Source organism: Podarcis muralis, chromosome 14, assembly GCF_964188315.1.
Source record: "Podarcis muralis chromosome 14, rPodMur119.hap1.1, whole genome shotgun sequence".
Taxonomy (NCBI): Eukaryota; Metazoa; Chordata; class Lepidosauria; order Squamata; family Lacertidae; genus Podarcis; species Podarcis muralis.
The window spans coordinates 26,555,047-26,569,772 of record NC_135668.1 but is presented as its reverse complement, the minus strand read 5'-3'; the positions used below and the strand labels follow the sequence as shown (position 1 = coordinate 26,569,772).

General features: G+C 46.0%; 1 protein-coding gene across 1 annotated transcript in view; it reads left to right on the top strand.

Moving 5' to 3' along the window:
* Nucleotides 1–14,726, top strand: part of SV2B (synaptic vesicle glycoprotein 2B) — a 36,359-nt gene that overhangs the window by 8,591 nt on the left and 13,042 nt on the right. The window contains exons 2-4 of the mRNA XM_077919028.1: nt 9,838–10,018; nt 11,330–11,481; nt 13,054–13,187. Of these exons, the coding sequence (XP_077775154.1) occupies nt 9,838–10,018; nt 11,330–11,481; nt 13,054–13,187 (467 nt within the window). The remainder of the gene's footprint in view (nt 1–9,837; nt 10,019–11,329; nt 11,482–13,053; nt 13,188–14,726) is intronic.

Sequence of the window (14,726 nt, the reverse complement as noted above, 5' to 3'; positions counted from 1 at the left end):
GGGGAAAAAACAGCAGGCAAGAGCAGATTCAGGATAGCCCATCCCTATTAATTTATATTGGATTTAAAGTGACTTAAGTGGCTGGTTTAAGCATAGATGCTGTTCTCAGCCAGTTTGGAAGAAGTTCCCCTGCATTTTGCAAGAGGCAGCTGCCCTCCCCACCATCCAGGCTTCTTGCACAGAATAAAATGATGAAGAATGAACCCAGGCTTAGTTAGAATAATTAGTCATTTCAATGTGCCTGCCGCACAGCATGAGTGGGGGAGAAAACTTGGATTGTAGAAATAACATTCCTCCAGAAATCTGCCCTGTTCTGTTCCCACCCACCTTGAAATTTTAAATGACGCAAGTGCTTTAGACTATGCCTGGCTAGGGAGATTTTTCATTACTGCTCGGTGTCGATACAAAGTATATATATGGCAGGATTTTGAATAAATAACAGAATGGGTCCTGAACTTGGGTTGCTGGCCTCAAGGGTATATAACTAACCCAAATCTATTTGTAGAGCTGATAGTCACTGTACTAGGGGCTATGTATGTTTGCATGTATTCCAATTTATTTATGTGAATCATTTTTATCTTGCTCTTCTTGTGTTTGTGACATACTGATGTCCCGACATCGCATGCATGAGGTCAGGACATCTGGAGGAGCTGGGGCAGAGCCAAATGAAGCAGCCACATGGCTCAATTGCCTGCAGCTCCTCTTCCACCTTCTCTTGGTGCTACCACCAGCAAGATGGTGTTCCGACCCTTCTTCCCCTCCATGGCAGAAGGAGGAGGAGAAGGAACCAGCTGCTGGAGGCATGCTGCACTCGGATCCACTCTTTGGCTCTATGCTTTTGAGGCACAGGGGGCCCCAGCCCCTACCCCCCAAATATAGATACCTCTAAAGCAGAGTTTCCCAAACTTGGGTCTCCAGCTGTTTTTGGACTACAACTCCCATCATCCTTAGCTAGCAGGACCAGGTCAGGGATGATGGGAGTTGTAGTTGGAGACCCAAGTTTGGGAATCCGTGCCCTAGGAAGTCCTGGTGTTCATGCAAAAATGCATGTAATGTGAGGGAGGCAAGCTTGTTTTGAAATGTATCCATCATGCTCATGATGTAAATGAGAGAGGGGATGAGAGGATACTGAGGAATGTTAGTGAAAGGAAGGAAGGTTCTCTTCTCCATTCACCCGCATGTCTACCAGGAAAAGTAATAAGAGCAGAGAGACATCAGAGTGCCAAATAGGGTCACCCAGGGGACCATGTGAAGCTGAAGACTTTCCAGTTGCTGATCTCTGAGAACATTAGAAGAGCATTGGCAGATCAGACCAAAGGCCCATTTAACTATCCAGATGCATTTGGGAAACCAATAAACAGGACAAGAGGACAACTACCTCTTCCTTTTCTGCATGCGAAACATGTGCTGAATCATAGAAGAACCACCCTCCTTTTAGGAACATACTTCCACTGAATTGGACCGCTGGTCCAACTAGGAATAGCCAACATGGTGCTAGCCAGATGTTGTGGCACACCAGTTCCAAGCATCCCTTAGCATTAGCCATGCTGGCTAGAGCTGATGGCAGTTGAAAGCCCAACAACATCTGGAGAACACCAGATGTTGGTCACCCCCCCCAGGGGCAGGGCCTTTCCAGGGTTTCAGACAGCGGCCTCTGCCAGCCCTATTTGGAGGTGTCAGGACTTGAACCTGGGACTTCGAGAACATAAGAAGAGCCATGCTGGATCAAACCAAAGACCCATCTATTCCTGCATCCTATAATCACCAAGTGGCTGCGGGAAGCCCACAAGTAGGGGAAGGGGCTGGAGATTGCACAAAAGACCCAGGCTTAGACCATTCTCTGACAACAACCCTGGACAGAATCCGCATAGACTGCCAGGGAAGCATATTAGTGTTTGAATGAGAACGTGTTCTTTTGTTAAAAGCAAAATGGATGGGTTGGCTCACTGGATCAGATACATTTGTGTGTTCTTCCGTTTTTAAGGAGCTTAGGATGAACAGCTGGGAAGTTGGATTTTCTCTGCAGAAAGCAATTTATCCAGCCTGGCCGTTCAGTTTTTAATCTGGGAGCAAGAGCGTGAACTCAGGCAGAATGCATGAACTTCCTTGATGGCATCAGGTGATGCTTCTGTACAGCTCTTCCCCAGTCTGGTGCCCTCCAGATACTTTGGGCAACAGCTCCCGGCAGCTGTCTTAACCGAAAAAGGTGCTTCACATAATTATATTTTGTGCACGGCAGTTCACTGTTGACAGCGCTTGACAGAGTAGCACAAGCAAATAGGTGTTTGCCTCTGCCCCAAGGAACTTAAATTTTATTTTTCAACAGTTGGGGAGGGAGAAGAAGGAGGGGAAAGGATGAGTAACAAGGGCTGAATTCTGCAAACTTTGGTTTAGTTTCATGTTGTGTGTTTAGGCGGAAAGCCTAAGGGGTTAAGCCAGAGGCATCACACAAAGCAAACTGCAACAAACCAAGGGAGACAAACCTCTGGACTTCCAGAGGTTGTCGGATCCTAACTCCAATCAGTCCCAGCCAGAATGGTTAATTGTCTGGGACTATGGCCTCTGGAGATCAACATTTGGAGGACACCAGTGTCCCCACCCACCCAGTAAACATTATAACAGCCCTGACCAGTGGGCCACTATCCCTGTATTGCAGAGGGGTTGGGGCAGAGGTTGAGCAATGGAGCTTTAGCAAATAAACATGAGAAGAGCCTGGCTGCTGGATCAGAGCAAAGGCCCATCTAATCTAGCATCCTGCTTTCACAGTGGCCAACCAGATGCCTGAATGGGAAGCCTGCAAGCAGGACCCAAACCTGAGTTATCCCCATGCAATTCCAAGCAGCTGATAATGAGAGGCACGCCGCTTCTGAAAACGAGGAGAGAGCACAGCTCTGATGGTAGTAGCCTTTGATAGCTTCATCCCCCATGAATCTCAGACCAAGTCAGACCACTGATCCATCGATGTGGACTTCCCACATCCATCTGGTTGGCCACTGTGAGAACAGGATGCTGACCCATTGTACTGACCCAGCAGGCTTATGTTCTTAAGCTCTGCATTGTCTACCAGAACAGAACTGAGGTCACAGAAAAGGCCTCTCCTGGCTATCTTTTATCATTTTAGCTGCCTAGCTTATGGGGGAATCATAGAATCATAGAACTGAAGAGTTGGAAGGGATCCTGAGGGTCATGTAGCCCATGCAATGCAGGAATCTTTCACCCAATGTGGGTCTCGAAGCCATGACCTTGAGGTTAATAATAATAAATTTTATTTATACCCCACCCTCCCCAGCCAAGACCGGGCTCAGGGAGGCTAACAACCAATAATAAAAACAAGTTGATTAAAATACAATTTAAAAAAACAAGATTAAAATACAACATTAAAACATTAGGATGCAGCCCCTTCACAGGAGGAGAAAGGAAAAAGAAAGAGGGGGAGGGAATCAAACTGATTCTAAGCCAAAGGCCAGGCGGGACAACTCTGTCTTACAGGCCCTGCAGAAAGAAATCAGATCCCACAGGGCCCTGGTCTCATGAGACAGCGCGTTCCACCAGGCCGGAGCCAGTGTTGAAAGGGCCCTGGCTCTGGTTAAGGCTAATGTGACTTCTTTAGGGTCCGGGACCTCTAGGGTGTTGCTATTTATGGACCTTAAGGTCCTCCGTGGGGCATACCAGGAGAGGTGGTCCCGTAGGTGCGAGGGTCCTAGGCCGTGAAGGGCTTTAAAGGACAAAACCAGCACCTTAAATCTGACCCTGTACTCCACTGGGAACCAGTGCACCTGGAAAAGCACTGGGTGAATATGCTCCCATGGCAGAGACCCTGTGAGGAGCCTCGCTGCAGCATTCTGCACCTGCTGGAGTTTCTGGGACAGCTTCAAGGGCAGACCCGCGTAGAGCGAATTACAGTAGTCAAGCCTGGAGGTGACTGTCGCATGGATCACTGTGGCCAGGTCGGAGCGGGAAAGGTAAGGGACCAACTGCTTGATGCGGCAAAGGTTAAGAGTCTCATGCACTGAGCTATCCCAACAGTCCCAGGAAGAAAGGCCCTTTGATGTTACTGTTGCTAAACAACTGGTGTTGGAAACCAGTTTGTTGCAAATCTTGCAGACTTCTGCTAGGACATCCCAACCTGACTTCTGCCCACCCCTGCCTCAAAAAGACATTCAAAAAGCACCAAACAGCAATGACGGCTGGCCACTTCAATAGGGAGAGGGACAAATGGCAGATGGCATCTCTCCAAGGGCTGAATTTAGCTTGAGGGTTGCCAATTGCCAACCCCCAGGGTCCAATAATCCATAGAGTGATCAGGACCCTTTTATGCATACAGCTTACAAACCAGCTGTGAATTGGGTTTCAAGATCTCATTGCAGAATACACTCTGTAATGGATGTGTTTGCTTGTGTGTCATGTATAGTTGCATGCATGATCAATCCATTGAATAACAATCCCCTTGGAAAAAAAGTGGAATGATGAATAAATGAAAGGGAACTGCAGCTGGCTTGCTGCCAACATCCTGAAAAGCTTAAATACTGTGTGATTCACTATGAAGGGATTTGCTTACATTCTTATTAGGAGAAATTACAGTATTTATGGATTCCTCCAAGGTCTGATTACCATGAGCTTTAAAGGCTTTTGTTATGAAATCATCCACTGTTTCTCTTATATATTATTATTGTTGTGCTGCATTGCCTTTTAATTTAGCAAAGCGTTTTGGGTTTGAATTTTTGACTAGTCAGGAGAACTGAATTCGTTCCAAAGCCAGCAGTTGATGCAGAGTAAGGGTGGGCAACACATTCAGCCAAACCTGACCCTCTAGGGCTCCCCATTTGGCCCATGATGCATCAGGAAACATCAGATGTGGAGCAGATAGCAATGTGGCTGCAGAAAACATCATTGAACTCCTCACCTCCACCCCACGCATTGCCTGATGCACAGGCTGTTCATTCCTGTTCCATTCCGGTGCACCAGCAAGCTCCTGCTGGAAACTGGCTGGCATGTATGAATGCTGAAGAAAACAAGGTTATCCCATCCCACCCACTGCAAATCAGCAGGTATGCAGGGAATTCAGTCTAAGGTTACCAGATTCTTTTCAATGAATCTCGGGACACATAAATAAACAAATAAATAATTAATTAAAAAACGTTCGGGGTGTTGTTGCTGCAGCAATGGCGGAGGCAGAGGGGTGGCCTTTCTCCATGAGCCTGGGCAGCCCCTGAGTTGTTGATTCTTCAGTGGTGGTGGGCAGGCGGTGCATGGTGGGTCAGGCACAGAAGACGGAGAAGGAGGGTCGAGAGCGGCAGTGGTGGTGGTGAGGCTCGGGCAGCTCGATGCCTCCCTTCTGTTTTTTTTTTTTAAATAATATTTATTCCTTTTACAACAATTTAAACACTTACAGAGGAAAAAACAAAGAAAAAACAATACACAATACATTATAATACACAAACACTACATAAAAATTAACAAAACAAAACAAAAACAATTTAAAAACACATCAAAAAACAGAAGGGGAAAAAAGAAAAAGAAGAAAAAAGAAAAAACTTCCAATATCTTTCCCGTATTTCCACGACCTCCTCACACCTCCCTTTTTGTGTTCCACTTCTATTAATTATTTCAGCAATTCCTTACCATCTTCCCCTGTTTTCTATCCTATAATTATCTTAACATCTTTTAACCTTATTTTCCTCTAATGCTCTGTTAATCTATTTATACTTAATTCCTTATAACATTTCTACTAAAGCCATATAATTTCATTCCAACATTCTTCTAACATTCATTAATTTTACAATATTTCTATAAATAGTCTTTAGACTTTTCCCAGTCTTCTTCCACCGACTCTTCTCCCTGGTCTCGGATCTTGCTAGCCTTTTCTGCCAATTTTCGATGCCTCCCTTCTCATCGGAGCAGCCCCAATCCCATTCCTACTTGCTTGCAAGCAGGAGGGGGTGGGGATCCCTCAACTGGTAAGGGAGGCTTCTCATTGCCTAAATGAGAGATCCCTGCCCCCTCCTGCTTGCACGCAAGCTCCGATAGGCAGCATGAAGCCTCCCTTCACAGCTTCACAACATTAAAAACTTCCCCAAACAGGGCTGCCTTTAAGTGAAATCATGTGTATATTTGAAACACCACTGAATAATAATAATAATAATAATAATAATAATAATAATAATAATAATTTATTTATACCCCACCCATCTGGCTGGATTTCCCCAGCCACTCTGGGCGGCTTCCCACAAAATATTAAAATACAATCATCCTCCAGATATTAAAAGCTTCCCTAAACAGGGCTGCCTTCAGATGTCTCCTAAAAGACATCTTTTGTTTTTTCCTTCGACATCTGGTGGGAGGGCGTTCCACAGGGTGGGTGCCCCTACTGAGAAGGCCCGCTGCCTGGTTCCCTGTAACTTTGCTTCTCACAGCGAGGGAACCGCCAGAAGGCCCTTGGCGCTGGACCTCAGTGTCCGGGCTGAACAGTGGGGGTGGAGATGCTCCTTCAGGTATACTGGACCAAGGCTATTAAGGGCTTTAAAGGTCAGCACCAACACTATGAATTGTGCTTGGAAACATACTGGGAGCCAATGTAGGTCTTTCAGCACTGGTGTTATGTGGTCTCAGTGGCCGCTTCCAGTCACCAGTCTAGCTGCCGCTAGGGTCACCTTCAAAGGTAGCTCCACATAAAGCGCATTGCAGTAGTCCAAGCAGGAGATAACTAGAACATGCACCACTCTGGCGAGAGTCTGTGGGCAGGTAGGATCTCAGCCTGCGTACCAGATGGAGCTGATAAACAGCTGCCCTGGACACAGAATTGACCTGCACCTTCATGGACAGCTACAAGTCCAAAATGACTCCCAGGCTACACACCCAGTCCTTCAGGGGCACAGTTACCCCGTTCAGAACCAGGGAGTCCTCCACCTGCCCGCCTCTGTCCCCCCAAAACAGACTTCTGTCTTGTCAGGATTCAACCTCAATCTGTTAGCCGCCATCCATCCTCTAACTGCCTCCAGATACTCACACAGAACCTTCACCACCTTCACTGGTTCTGATCTGAAAGAGAGGTAGAGCTGGGTATCATCCACATACTGATGAACACCCAGCCCAACCCCCCCGATGATCTCTCCCAGTGGCTTCATGTAAATGTTGAAAAGCATGGGGGAGAGGACAGAACCCTGAGGCACCCCACTCTGCAAACACCCTGTTTCACCGCCACCTGTTTCTACCCTTTTTGTGACATCTTTGGGTCACTTCCATTTTTTGCGCAATGTGCATGTGTGCAGACACACACATCTTGAACGAGTGTAAAGGGGGGAGGAGGGTTGCCTGAACCTTACCACCCAGGGCCAACGTTGAAAGGTGAGTGGGTGGGATCAAGCTGCCTATCAATCACCTGACATCATTATAATGTCAGATGATTGGCAGGAGAGTGTTCTTGCCCACCTGTCAATGCTGGACCACCAGGCTGGAGGAGATCAGGATTTGGCCCACTGGGAATTGCTCACCCATTTCACATTCATGGGTATCTTTATAGACCTGAGGACTAGCTGCTTGCTGTAAAAGAAAGAAGGAAGGAAGATGTGATTGCTGGGAAATTGAATTTTGCACCCATTCCTACAGTCTGCCCCCCCTCCTTTAGCACTTTTTCCAAAATCTAGGATCTAATAGGGAAGTGTTGAAGGAAAGAACTTGGTAATCTTTCCGAGCAACTGATTCAACATTAACATTTTCTCCCCTCTCCAGGATCCATCAGAAACACCTAAAATTATTGCTTGCCATCCAATCACAGAATCAAAGAGACATATTAACATCCCTTTATAAACTCCCACCTCCTGGTTTTCAACACAACTGAACTCTCTTCCCCTGCTGATCTTCCTGCAGCACCAGTTGCACTGGGATGAGTTAGCAGGGCTAAGATGCCAAACACCTGCCCCCGTCACTGGTGGCACGTACAGAGGACACGTGCGCCCTTAAGCTGCTTAGGCCGCCTGAGGCTCACGGCATTTCTGATCTCTCTGAGTGTAGCAACAACTAGTCAGGCAAGGCGTCGCTGATGACTCAGCTGGCAGCGCCCTCTTGTGAGCACGTAATCTCACTCGGAGCTGAGATGAACTCAGGCTGAAAGTCTATGCAGTTAACACTTGGGCCGAAGGAGAAATGTGATTTTGTTTGCATTCACACTTCTCAAACCGGTACACAGACTGAAACACAGCCGTCCTTTGAAATTAGCACCTCTCTGTGTTTGGGAATGCTGTTCTCCAGCCAGTGTGTACAAAAATGCACGTAGCGTGGGATATCTGTGAAAAATAACATACCCAAATGCATCATTTTAGGGGAAATTGCTTGTAAAAATGGGCATACCAGGGCGCATTAGCTAAAATGCATACGAAGAGGCATATGAGGAGAAATTGAAGCGTGATGAATTTTTGTAAGAATTCAGAAGGGGAAAAGCAAATGGCTGCAGAAATGGAGATAACTGAAATTGACAGATCCATCCATCCCTATGTGAGCCTTGGCACCACTACAATCACTAGGACATACACAGGCCCACGCCTAGTCATACACACATATCATTGGGCTTTCTGCAGGAATTCTCAGGTTACCCAGAATGCTTTATCAGTCTGGAAGTCCAGCCCCTTATAAACATGTGAAGCCTCCTTATATTGTTCGAGTCCATTTGACCAATAAATGTGGCACTTCTATTTTTTGCAGTTCACAACAGCTCATGGCAGTCTTGGGTGCAGAGTCTTGCAATCTAACATCCTTTTTACCCAGGATTCCCATATTCTGGGAACTTCTGCATGCAAAGCAGGGATAGGAAGATGTTTTCAGCATGAGGGCCACTTCCCCTGGTAGGCAACTTCCCAGGTAGGCAACATGTCAGTGATAGGTGGGGGCAGAAGCAAAAGGGGGTGGAGCAGTGATGAATATCCTCCAACCATCAAATTTTCCCCTCAAGGGACAGATTCATGATTGCCCACAACACACACAAACACCCTGCCCTAGCTGGAACCACCACCACCCAGTCCATTTTCTCCCTTCCCTGCTCTGACTATTTTGGCATCTTTCAGTTTCTCTTTTTTCCCAGTTTGCACCCTTTCTGCATTGCTTTACTTTTTTTAAAAAAGTGTGCATTTTCATGCAAATTTTTCATTTGCACAATATATTTGCATTTTTGCAAGCAATTTCCCCTAATATTTATGCAACACCCTTATCACTAATACACTGCTGTGCATCTCCCCCTAACATGAACTATTTTGCATGCAATTTGGGGAGTTGGAGGACTACCTTGCAAACTCCAGAATTTCAAGAGATAGCTATATTGCTTTGGTTAGATACAAATTAAGTCATTTTCCTCTTTTGTGTGTATAATTTTTATTAAATTTTCTGTTTTACAATTTACAATATTCATCTAAACAACCTTAAAGTATCAGTGACTTCCTTTCTTCTCCGTCCATGGTTCATTTTTCATATCATAAATCTCTGCATCTTTTATATAAACTAAACCATTCAGTATTCCATTATTACATCTATCAAAACTTGTTTACACTGTTGAATTTATCTTAATGCTGCCAACGATTTCAAGTGTACACAATCTCCCCATATATTCAATAAGCATTTTCCAATCTTCTTTAAAGGTATGTTCTTCTTGTTCTCTTATTCTATATGCAAATTAAGTCATTTGCCAATAATGTGCCAACAAATAAATCTCTCCCTTATCCATATTTCTGGACCAACATGGCTACACATATCTGATTTTTGTCTTGTTTTGCTTTGCTTTGTCTGGAATGAAGTAGGTTCACTTCTTCTACTTTTTAAAAACCCCCCCCCTTGTCTTTGTTTCTCCCACAGGACTGATTGTCTACCTGGGCATGATGCTGGGGGCTATTATGTGGGGTGGCCTGGCAGACAAACTGGGCCGGAAGAAATGCCTCATCCTGTCTCTCTCCATCAATGCATCTTTTGCGTTCCTGTCCTCGTTTGTACAGGGATATGGATTCTTCCTCTTCTGTCGCCTTATCTCTGGTTTTGGGTAAGTTACGCAGCGCCCAGCTTGGGAAAGGGCCAGCTTGCATTAACGAATAGGTCTCTGTATCAGATTGGCCTGAATCTCAAAACATAACCAGGCCCATTTTGTGGCATTTGGATATTGGCTGGGTTGGGAGGCAATAGCCTTTGATTGCCCTGGGTCGGGCTTCCTGGAGCAATCTGGGGCTGTGAATGGGTGGGCCATTGGGTAGGAAAGAGGTGAGCAACGGTGGAGCATTTCCCACAGGGAATGCACTGGGCAGACAGACTCAAGCAGAAGAGAAGAAGATCCCTGCAGCCAGCAGAATTGAATCCTCCTTTACCTGCTGGTCCAGACAAGCCATTTATTGATCACTCATTCTGATTTGCTTGTGAGAAGGCTAGGCTGCATTAAGCCATTGTCGTCCTACACTTTCCAGGATGTTTCCATATCACTTCCTGATTTTTTAATTCATGGAAGTGGCACAAACCATCTTTAATTGTGCAACTTGAATTTGCTGGTATGGGATTGAATTCCCCGCCCCAGCAAAACAGCATCTGGGGTCTAGGCTCCAATGCTAGTCCTGCATTTATGTTTGTATGAATTTATAGTTTATATTTATTACTACATTACCCACACGCACACACACACACACACACACACATACATACACGCACAATGTATATATATATTACTACCTTTATATTCCACCTTTCTTGCAAGTGGTCCCGTCCTTCCCCATTCTTGTAGACCAAGAACATTCTACCCACCAGGATAGGCTTGCCTAACCAAAAATGTTTTTAGCAGGCAACATAAAGAGTACAGGGAAGGCACTTGTCTGACATCAATAGAATCACAGAATTGTAGAGTCGGAAGGGACCCCGAGGGTCATCTAGTCCAACCCCCTGTAATGCAGGAATCTTTTGCCAAGCGTGGGACTCAAACCCACAACCCTGAGATTCAGAGTCTCGTGCTATACCAACTGTGGTATATATGTATCATTCTGGGTGGGGGGTTCTGAAGGGTAGTTGCTGCCACAATTTCTTGCAAATGTAGATTGAGTATTACATGGCACTTACAACAAGGCCAGTCCCAGCGGTCAAGTGGGCATATATAAGGGAATACAACCACACAGGTAAACCAGAGTTGCCATATTTCAAAAAGTGAAAATCTGGATTCCAGGGCTTCAGCCTGGCTGTGTCCAGGAAATTCCGGGCATATGGAAGCCCCAGGTAAACTGATCTGAAGCTATTCAGGACTGGATATATTAAGAGCAATGCTTTGGCCTGGTTTTCATTCTTCCTGCCTGTTCTCCCACCTCGCCTGCTTCCTCAGAATTGGAGGGACTCTCCCCATTGTCTTTGCCTATTTCTCCGAATTCCTGTCTCGTGAGAAGAGAGGGGAGCATCTGAGCTGGCTCTGCATGTTCTGGATGATTGGAGCCCTCTACGCCTCCATCATGGCCTGGAGCATCATCCCGCACTACGGTAATCACCTCTGGATTCAGACGGCACCCCTGGCCTTTATCCATGTGTGGCATTCAGGCTGAGGATTTGCTGGCTGTCTATACAGCGATGCTCCCTTACGCCTGGTAGGACTGGGAGGTGGGGCCAGACCTAGCAAGGCCTAGGTCTAGGAATGCTTATACCGAGTCAGATCACTGGCTGATGGGAGTTAAGCCAGTGACACCTCAAGAACACCACATGGCCTGATCTAGCTCAATAGTGCATGCTCTGGCTGGCAGCAGCTGTCCAGGGTCTCAGTCAGGGGTCATCCCTAGCCCTACTCCATGAGGTGCTCTTCACTGAAGATACCAAGGATAAGGAATGGCCAGAACTATCTATTTCCAGCCCACCTTACTTTTGCATTATTATTTTTTAAAAACCCACAATTCCATTATTTTCTGTGTTAATCTGCATTCTTAAAACCAGATTTCCCTCAATGTACATATTTAACAATGTGCTTTCATATATTTTTACATGGGCATGTTCTCCAAAACAGTTGCATCGAAGCACCTGTTTTGGCACACAAAGACTATTAAGAATGGGGTCACTATGTTTCGGGAAGTGCAGAATTTGGAAGGTAACTATTTCCCTGAGAAGGGCAGATTAGGCCATTTGGTATCTTATCAAGGAGGAATCCCTTGCATTTGCAAATGCTGGATTTCCAGATAGCTAACCTCACACATTAGTCCATAAGGTGAAGTCATTTGGTACAGGAATTCAAAAGGTCAAATCCCTCAAATTCAGATCCCTGGATACCTAAATTCCGATTTGAACATTAGTCCAGGAGTTGCAGATCAGGACATTTTTTATAACAACAACAACAACAACAATAATAATAATAATTTATACCCCACCCATCTGGCTGGGCTTCCAACAAAATATTAAAATACAGTAATGCATCAAACATTAAAAGCTTCCCTAAACAGGGCTGCCTTCAGATGTCTTCTAAAAGTCTGGTAGTTGTTCTCTTTGACATCTGGTGGGAGGGCGTTCCACAGGGCGGGCGCCACTACCGAGAAGGCCCTCTGCCTGGTTCCCTGTAACTTGACTTCTCACAGGAATTTGCATCCCTCCAGCATCCCACCTTCACTACCTGGAACATAAGATGTGCTCTGCCATCTGGGAATGTTGGAGAATTCTGATGAAAACAGGAAAAAAAGAGGACATTATTGGTGTTTGCATATTTGTCCCCATGTCCAGGATTCCAGAATGCAAATCGACCCATTGGTATTTGCTGTCAGTTGGTTGCTTTCCATCAGCAAATGATATGCCACTGATTATAATGCCCCCGCCCCAAATTTGTATTGTGTTTCCCTTGCATTGAAATGAATGTGGTGGAATTGCGGCATGGCCAGGTAATTTACATAATTAATTACACAAATCACTTAAGCCACATAAATCTGCCACAGCGGGCAGCAAGACATATAATGCAGTTGATGGGGGAAGACAAACTGCAGCAGAACGGAAACATGACTGCATGGGACAAATTCAGGGTGGAAAGGGAAACAATGCCATCTTCCATCCCTCGCTGTAGCCCCTTTCCCTTGCTTATAGGATGGGGCTTCAGTATGGGGACCAACTACCACTTCCACAGCTGGAGAGTTTTCGTGGTTGTCTGCTCTCTGCCCTGCATCGCGTCTCTGGTTGCCCTGAAGTTCATGCCAGAAAGCCCACGGTTTTTGCTGGAGGTAAGAACACATGTCTGAGAAAACAGACCTTTGCATTGTGCAGATTCTTCTAGAGGATATGCCATAAGCAAAAGAAACCAAAGGGACTGTGATTTGTTTGACATAGGCTGCAATACCTAATGCATTTGCTCGGGTCTGGGAGCGGTGACTCATTCTCAGGGCCCTTTGGAATATTGGTCAGTACAGGATTTTGAGCTTACCATATCATTGCAAAATAAAAAAAAAAATCCTTCCAGTAGCACCTTAGATACCAACTAAGTTTGTTATCTGCTAAGTTTGTTATCTATAAGGGACGCGGGTGGCGCTGTGGGTAAAAGCCTCAGCGCCTAGGGCTTGCCGATCGAAAGGTCGGCTGTTCGAATCCCCGCGGCGGGGTGCGCTCCCGTTGTTCGGTCCCAGCGCCTGCCAACCTAGCAGTTCGAAAGCACCCCTGGGTGCAAGTAGATAAATAGGGACCACTTACTAGCGGGAAGGTAAACGGCATTCCGTGTGCTGCGCTGGCTTGCCAGAGCAGCGATGTCACGCTGGCCACGTGACCCGGAAGTGTCTCCGGACAGCGCTGGCCCCCGGCCTCTAGAGTGAGATGGGCGCACAACCCTAGAGTCTGTCAAGACTGGCCCGTACGGGCAGGGGTACCTTTACCTTTACCTTTTAAGTTTGTTATTGGTAGGAGCTTTCGGGTGCATGCACACGAAAGCTCATACCAATAACAAACTTAGTAGGTTTCTAAGGTGCTACTGGAAGGGATTTTTTCAACTATGGCAGACCAACACAGTTACCTACCTGCAACTATATCATTGCAAGGCAACCAGCAGTAGGCCCCACTGAACTCAACAGGACTTGTTTTTGAGTACATATCCTTTAGATCGCACTATTAATTGTGTAATTGCCTTTTTTCAATTAAAAGAAAAAGGCCTAGAAACTTGCATAGAGTTTCTCAGGATGCTTCATTCTGTGGCTAAGATGAGAATGGGGACCCCTTCTCACTTTATCTGGCATAAATCAGGGAAAACTTTCCGCATCATCACTTTATCTCCCTGCCAAGTTTTGCCTGCTATGCATTTTGTGTTGATGCTAAAGGTCCAGGTGTGAAACCATCCAGAAGACAACAACTCTGCTGTCCATTATGTTATAAAACAACATGCTCAATGTTGAACAGCAGCATTGGGGAGCTCCTCTTCAGCCCAAGGGCAACTTTCCATTCTGGTTAACCTTCTGAGGGCCACATGACACTGGTGGGCAGGGCCAGAGGTACAAGTGAATGTTATTTTTACCTTTCTACAGTCAGATGGTTTCTGGACACACTCACAAACCCCTCTCTACTCAGGCAAGCAAGAGGCATTATTGGATTTCAAGGACCGGTTCCAGCTAGGCAAAAATGCTCAGGGTATGGGAAGAGGGTGTGTGGCTTAGGGAGAGTTTCAGGGGCCACATAGAGAGGTCTGTGGGGCCACATTCAACCCCTGAGCCAGAGGGTCCCCACTCACATTGTACAGGTATTCTCCGGCAGAATCCAGAACTTCTGCCCTTGGCTAGGAC